Raw genomic sequence first — 8134 nt, 5'->3', positions numbered from 1 at the left:
CTGAACAGAGGATGAGGTGAGGTGGTGGCCACACTGTCTACAGTCAGCAGAGAGAGTGAATCTCTGTTGGGAACCACATTCTATGGGGTGCTGCCACCCACACACCTTCCAGATGAAAATGCCCACAAAGACACAGGTGATTCCTGGGGTAGTCAAGTCAACAGTGAAAATTAACTGTTGTCTTTGTTAATTTTAACACCTGAACACATCACGGTTAAACCATAATTTACCACTCCTCAAAGGATTATGACCATCTTATAATGCAAAATGCATTTCACTCATCTGTAAAAGTTCCCAAAGTATTAACAATTCTAATATTGTCCAATAACCCAAGTCCAGGGTCTCTTCTAAAATTCAAAGAAATGCCTTAACTATGAGACGATAAAAAATATAATAAAAACAAGTTACACACTTCCAATATACAAAGGCACAGTATAAAACCTTCCTAAGAAAATATTAGACCAAAGCAAAACAAAACCCAGTAGGACAAGCACAGTATCTGGAGCTTGGGATTGGATCCTGTGTGTTCCAGTGACCTTGGGTGACCCTGCTTTTGCTGTACTGTGGGTAGCACATAGCTTGTTTCCTCCGTTGGCTCCATCCCTCCTGAGGCTTTACTCAGCAGGCATACCACATTCTAGCATCTCCAACATCCTGGTTTCTCACTAGGTTTGGCTTCCTGTGCATTTAGTGACTGACCCCAGGAAAGCATTCTCTAGATTGTTTCCCAAAGTGGGGATGCTCTGCAGCAGTCTGAGTTCCAGCCTTAGCTTTCAGATGGACCTGCCCTGAAACACCTGCCCTGCTGTACACAAACCACTGCAGAGCAGGGTTTGCTTCAGTGGTCCTAATCTCCTCAGCAGTTTCTCTACACCTGCCTTGTCTGTACCCTTAAGCTCATAGCTCCTTTCAAGGAATACATATTTTTCTGTTTCCTCTTACTGTAGATAAGAGACTAAGTCTTAACATTGCTTTCTCAAAACAATGTAGTTTGTTAATTTGAATCCAATCTCATTCAGATTTTCAGGACTGGGAGGAATGTAACCAGGTCTTTGCCTGAATGTAACACAAAAGGGCATTAGCCCAGTTCCCTTAGACCAGACATTTATTGATTGCATTGGTATACTGGTCTTCTAGACTCCCATTAGACTGGCTCATTGGACTGTTTATAGCATTCCAGGGTTTCTCAGCATATGGTGCCAACCCCTCTACATTCCTCTCCCAAGCCAGCTCCTAAGACCAGCAGACAGCATAGTCAGGGTTTCTCACAGCAGAAGCCCTTCTCCATAGAAATTTTTTGTGTGTTGGTTACTTTGCTTGTTGCAGTGACAAATCAGTTAACTGAAGCAGTGTAAGGAAGGGAGCTTTGTTCTGGCTTAAGTCTGAAGGAAAACACTCCATCATGACATGGAAGGTTTGCTAGCCAGATGCTGGGTAGCTAATCACATAGTGTCAGCAGCTAGGGAGCTGATACAAGCAGAGGGAGGTGAGTGCTACTTTAGCAAGTGTGAGTGTATGTATGTATGTGTGTGTGATGTGTGTGGTGTATGTGTGTGGTGTATGTATGTGATATGTGGATGTGATGTGATGTGGTGTGTGTGTGTGTGTGTGTGTTTTAGGCCAGGGTTTTCTGGAACACAGGCTGTGTGTGAATTTGCTGTTAGCTAAGAACGACCGTGGACTGGCCATTTCTACTTTGCACGTGATGGCCTCTTCCAGAGACTCTCACTTAGTTGGTATTTGTGTGTCCTAAGTGTGTGAATGTTCAGATTTCTATCACAAGTGCCTTCATAAGCTACTTTCCACTGTATTTTTGAGACACTGAACTTGGAACTTACTGATTTGGCTAGATGGATGGCCAGCAAGCGCCAGAGTCCTCCTGTCTCTGTATCCCCAGTACTAGGATTATAGACACCTTCTACTGTGCCTAGCTTTTTAAACCTGGGTACAGGGACTAAACTCACATTTGTATGGCAGGGATTTCACTGACTGGACCATCTTCCCTGCCTCCACCTTTTCATTTTTAACTTTTCTTTTCCTTATTTTATCTCCTTGGCATTCACTCTGCAAAGGCTGTGCATCATACTGTACATAAACCTCTGATGTGCCATTCTCACTTCTAACCTCTTCAGAAAAGCCCTCCTCAAGCAGAGTGGGAAAAGAAGCCAGCAGCACCCAGGCCTCTGTATAATACCCTGAGAATGAGTTTGTATGTGAATCGCCTTGTCTGAGATCACAGACCTGTGTAAATAGCACATTGGGGTACATAATAAGCTCTTGAGGCTGTACCTTGCTTCTTTCCTGATAGTATAGCATAATTGTTTTTAAAGCATGTGCTAACCTTTCTATATATGACTTCAAAGTTGGTCTCCTTTTATGTCGTTAATTCCTGTCTGACCCATATATGTATCCTAGAAGTATGCAGAAAAGCTGCTAGGGAGATAAGGGGCAAAGATAGGAACAAATTCCGTTTCTATGCTTTGTCTAAATACACACTACAGAGAAGAAAGACTAAGACCTCTTTTCTTAGTTTAGAATTCGGGGCTCTTGGGAGTTCATTTATGAGTTCTTAGAAATGGTCAGCAACCTGGAAACTGCATATGAAATTTTCTCTGCTCTGTTTCTGAGTAGTGCAAAGATTTTTAATTTTTAAAAGATTCTTATAGTGTTTTAGAATTACTACTAAGAAGAGATAAATGTAGGCTTGCTGGCAGGATAAGGCAGGGGGATGTGTTTGCAGTTCATCTTTTCTCATTGGCTGTGTTTTGGGTATGTTACAATTTTGGAGTAAATCTTTCCATCTGGTTCAAATACTTTTGCTTTAGACTATTTATTTATACCTGTTGGTCTAAGACTACATAAGATCCCCTTCCCCAAGTGCCACTCTTTGAAAGGCCAAAAAATGTTACTAATGAGAAAATAACAGATGATTAGCAGTCCCTGACACTATTCCACACATCTAAAGTAAGTTGTGTGTGTGTATGTAAGCCATAGTGGTACAAACCTGTAATCCTATTACTTGGGAGACAGAGGCAGGAAGGAGCTCAAGATTGAGGTCAGTTTAGCTATGTAATGAGACTGTTTGACTAACATACGGAAGTCCTGAGTTTGGTTCCCAGCACCACATAAAACTGGGAGTGGTGGCACCTGCTGGTAATCCCAGCACTCAGGGAGTAGAGGCAAGGGGATCAGAAGTTCAAGGTGGGAGCTGATGAGAAGGCTCAGGGATTAATTCACTAGCTGCTCTCCCACAGGAGCTAGGTTCAGTTTCCATCACCCACATGGTGGCCTACAGCCATCTGTAAGTCCAGTCCCAGAGGATCCCATGCCTATTTCTGGCTTCCTCAGGCATCAGCTGTGCTCACTGTACAGAGATCTACAGACAGACAAAAACACCCATGCACATAAAATTAAAAATAATTTTAAAAAGAAGTTCAACGTTACATAGTTTGACTCCAGCCTGGACTATATGAGACCCTATCTTAAAAAAGAAAAAAGTTAATATAAAGTATTTGTGACTTAATTTTTGTAAAATACAGAATTGTAAGGTCAGGCATGGTGATGCACACTTTTAATCCTAGGACTGTGGGGGCAGAGGCAGGCGGGTCTCTGTTCTGGTGGTTGCAGGCCAACCTGGTCTATAGAGAGTTCTGGTTCAGTCAGGGCTACATACTGAGAACCTAATTTGTTTGTTTAAAGAGAACATTTCTCATTTATTTTCATTATCTGCATAGACTCTCTTTTTTTGTTAGCCATCTTAACGATAGACTACTGTATTAAAAATTACATTCTAGAAAACGTTCTTGGTCATGGCTAGACTGAGCCCTCCCAAGACCCTAGCACCAAACTTGATATGTAGGTAAAAATGACTTTAATTTTGGAAACATCCTGCTGGCCCTCCTGCTGGGAGTACATGTGGGCAGAGCCATGCCAGGCTTTCTTCTGTACTTGAGAGCTGTTGAATTTTATTAGAGCCTGGGCTGGGTTGGATTTTAATAGAAAAATATCTCAGTGACACACACAAAGCTTCTTACCTTAAAAATAAAGAGTTCCTTTTATTTAAATTTTATTTCTACATTAGATGATGTTTGTGGATAGAACTGAATAATGGAAAATGCTTTGAATGTCCATTGGGATCCTGTAGGTTTTGCAAAGTAGCTTACTTAGGGTTTGGTTGTTTGATGAAAGTTAAATGCTTCAGCTGGCTTGTGGTGAGTAGTCCATCTTTGGTTTTGTTCTTGTGTGGAGACTGTTTATGCTGGCAAGTCCTCAGATAGCAGATAAGAGCAAGTCTGCTCTGGCCTCTTACGGCTAGCTTACTATAACTTGTACAGTGTCTAACGGATGGGAAGCACGGAAGTGTTTAACAAGGATGTGATGAAGTACTTTGCATAAATGCAAATCATTTTGATTATTTTATAAACTAAAGAATTGGCCAAGCTTTACAGTTTTGTAGTTTGCTGCCTTGGTTCCCACTTTTTGCATTAGTAGACTATTAAGGCATAGATTGTTGCTACAGTTTAGGATTGACAGTACCAAAATCAGGTTAGAAATTAACCCTATTTATTGGTTCCTTTATGAACCTTGTTGGTCACATGTTGTCTTCCCTAATAGTATGATTTGTTTTATGTAGAACAGCTCAGCAAGGTCTAAGTGATTCCTATTACCTGTTAAAGTTACATAGCAGTTAAGCATCAAGTATACTGAAGAGTTTCTTCTAAGGTTAATTCATAGCAAGATTTCACTCACTTCAGGCAAGCAGATCCAATATATTAAGAAAAAGCCAGGGCCGGGCAGTGGTGGTGCACGCCTGTAATCCCGGCACTTGGGAGGCAGAGGCAGGCGGATTTCTGAGTTTGAGGCCAGCTTGGTCTACAGAGTGAGTTCCAGGACAGGCTGGGCTACACAGAGAAATCCTGTCTCAAAAAAAAAAAAAGAAAAGAAAAGAAAAAAGAAAAAGCCAGAATCAGTGGCCATAGCATTCATCTGAGGACTTGGGAGGCAGAGATAGGCAGAACTCTGTGAGACAAGGTGGCCTCATCTGTATAACAAGTTCCAGGGCAACCAGGCTACATAATGAGACCCTTGTCTCAATAAAAAGAAGGGGGAAAATTAAGCTTTGCTTATTTTTAATTAATTAAAAATCAACTCCAAAGTTTTGCAGTAGGTACTAAGTAGATGCTAAATAGTTAAAATGTCTCCGGTGCCCATCACACAACAGACATTCAGTAAATACTGTTTTCCTTCCTTTTGTCAGCTAGACGGTACAGATCCTTCGTTGTTTTTTGTATGACTCAGTTGTTGGATGGCTGGCTAAATAGCAGTATATGCATGTTGCAAGCAAATTGTATGCCCTTCATTTTTTTTTTTTTCCTGGATGGTTTTAGTTTTCTTAGAACCACATCAACCTGGTGGTTACTGATTCTCAGAATTTTGACTTCTCCGCAACTGACACATGAAAAATCACTGGGTTGTAGGACAGATCTAGTGAGCTGTGCAACAAGTGTCAAAATGCTATATGCCAAGACTATTGTATGCTCTAAAGATATTTTGGTGAACTTGACAGATGTGTCTCTTGGCATGATAGAATTTACATTCTAACTGAAATTGGGGACTCGTACAAGCCTGTAACATAATAATAATCCATCTCAAACCATTTTGAGGAGTATAATGAATCAAAGTGTATGGAGTGTAATGATTTTAAATTTTGTGTGTTATGAGAAATTTTGTGGCCTAAGAAGAAAATGGTGGTATAATTTTTTCTCTCATCTTTTTTTTTTCTCTTTATAGACAAGATGCTCCAAGTCCCTTGTAGCCCACTTCAGAAGAAGATCAGGAGTGCTCTGCTCTCGCCGTAACAACAGCCCTGTTTAACTTAACGTGTTGTAGGTGCTGTGACACAGGAAGAACTGCATGCAGGCCCAGGAGTTTCTTGTTTTCACTTCTTGAGTAGTTAGTTCTCTGTGGATGGAGAAAGATTTGAGTCTTAATTGCCCTGTTTTACAAGGTGTTCTGTGTAGTCTGAACTGGGTCACTTCCCAATGAGCTATACAGCCAGTCCTTGTCAGGAGCTGGTTGAACCCTGTGCAGTGCATGCAGAAGGAATGGCCCAGGAAGAGAGCCATCGAAGTCAGGCGCCACCCACCTTCTACCATGGTGCCAGCCAGGAGCTCGACCTGTCCACCAAAGTGTATAAAAGGGAGTCTGGAAGCCCTTATTCTGTGCTGGCAGACACCAAGATGAGCAAACCGCATCTCCACGAGACCGAGGAGCAGCCATATTTCAGGGAGCCAAGGGCAGTGTCTGATGTGCACACTGTCAAGGAAGACCGGGAGAATTCTGATGACACGGAAGAGGAGGAGGAAGTCTCTTACAAAAGGGAGCAGATCATAGTGGAGGTAAACCTTAATAATCAAACCTTAAATGTATCTAAAGGGGAAAAGGGTGTCTCTTCTCAGTCCAAAGAGACTCCTGTTCTTAAGACAAGCAGCGAGGAAGACGAAGAGACTGAGGAGGAGGCCACAGATAACAGCAGTGACTACGGAGAGAACGGACGGCAAAAGAAAAAGGAGAAGCAAATGGAGAAAGTCAGGGTTACACAAAGGCGAACCCGGCGAGCTGCCTCTGTTGCCGCAGCTACCACTTCCCCTGCACCCCGCACAACTCGAGGCCGTAGGAAGAGTGCAGAGCTACCCAAGAGGAAGAAGCGGGCTGCTAAGGAGCCTAAAGCGCCAGTCCAGAAAGCTAAGTGTGAAGAGAAAGAGACTCTGACCTGTGAGAAGTGCCCCAGGGTGTTTAATACTCGCTGGTACCTGGAGAAGCACATGAACGTTACTCACAGGCGCATGCAGATCTGTGATAAATGTGGCAAGAAGTTTGTCCTGGAAAGTGAGCTGTCCCTTCACCAACAAACAGACTGTGAAAAAAACATTCAGGTAGGTCTCCTCAGCAAGAGGGCAAAGTTTCCAGGATAGAACCTGGCTGTTCAGAGGCATCTGGTGTCTGCCCAAGAGAATAAATAAAATAGAGGCTGAAGGGACAGATGTCACCAGTTTATCACTTTAGACTCTGCTGCTTGGGTCTTTCCAAAACCAAGGCTTATTCTTGTATTTCAAAAGCATTACACTTAACTGACGATGGATTAGTGGGAACCCAGGTACACTGGAAGGGGGATTGGTTATAGATGACTGACTGGGATGTAAAGTCAGCGCCGACTTTGCACTAAGAGTCTCTGTTGTGGGACCTGTGAAATAATTCCTTCTGGCATCTTCTGTCACGGTAGGAGGTATGCTGAGTGAAGGTCAGGAGTAGAGAACGTTCTTTTCTATTTAGAAGGATGCCAGAGTCTAGTGCAGCTGATGGGGACAGAGACTGTAATGACTCAGACCTGTGGAAATGGAAGATCTCCTTACACCGTGCAGAGATGGCAACACTAAATGTGTCAAGAGGCGAGCCCTTGGGAATATGCAAACCTCAAACAGAGGCTGAGCTGTTTGAAAATGTTGCTTACCTGCCACTAGGGTTACATAATATTGCTGTACAGTGCTGCTGATGTCACAGAGCGTGCTATTCAAACCAGGCTGGTGTCTTCAAAAGACTGTATTGTGACAGGTTAAGAGGTGTTAAATGTATTGTAGCTATATTAGTGTATGTATATGTTTGTGTATTAATGGTATACATGGTAAGTCTGTTATGTTTCCATAAAATGTATATAATAATTATCATATTGAAGCTAACATTTTAAAAGATAAATTGTTTCACTTTTGTTTTGGGAACTGCTAATATTGGTGAGCACCTTTAATTTTCTCTTCTTGACAATTGTTTTAATCAGTAACCGAGTGCCTTCCTTTAAAGAGATTTTTGGTTTTTTATAATCCACTGATTTAGCTTGTATATCACGACATCATAGAGATATGCTGGATAAATAAAAGAAAACGCTGCCATGTTCTCCAGCAGGTGCCTGGGTAGAAGTTGATTGCAGGGTCAGTCCAATGGGGCACGGTCCAGTGCTGCCACCTAGAGGTCACACTTGGATTTTATAGTGGCTCTTTGCTGAAAAGGCATTCCTCATTTCTGTCTCTATGGCCTGCTTATTTTGTGGGCTTCTTCCCTCCCTCCCTCCCTCCCTCCCTCC

The 8134-nt window shown here is 42.4% G+C and overlaps 1 protein-coding gene across 1 annotated transcript in view; it reads left to right on the top strand.

Moving 5' to 3' along the window:
- The first annotated feature begins 5797 nt into the window (after nt 1-5797).
- Nucleotides 5798-8134, top strand: part of Znf652 (zinc finger protein 652) — a 13505-nt gene continuing 11168 nt past the window's right edge. Inside the window, exon 1 of the mRNA XM_028755032.1 lies at nt 5798-6935. Coding sequence (XP_028610865.1) covers nt 6042-6935 — 894 coding nt within the window. The 5' untranslated portion in view covers nt 5798-6041. The remainder of the gene's footprint in view (nt 6936-8134) is intronic.

This window comes from Grammomys surdaster, unplaced genomic scaffold, assembly GCF_004785775.1.
Source record: "Grammomys surdaster isolate TR1022 unplaced genomic scaffold, NIH_TR_1.0 126048, whole genome shotgun sequence".
NCBI lineage: Eukaryota > Metazoa > Chordata > Mammalia > Rodentia > Muridae > Grammomys > Grammomys surdaster.
Note: the sequence above shows the minus strand (reverse complement) of the source record. Positions and strands in the feature narration are given on the sequence as shown.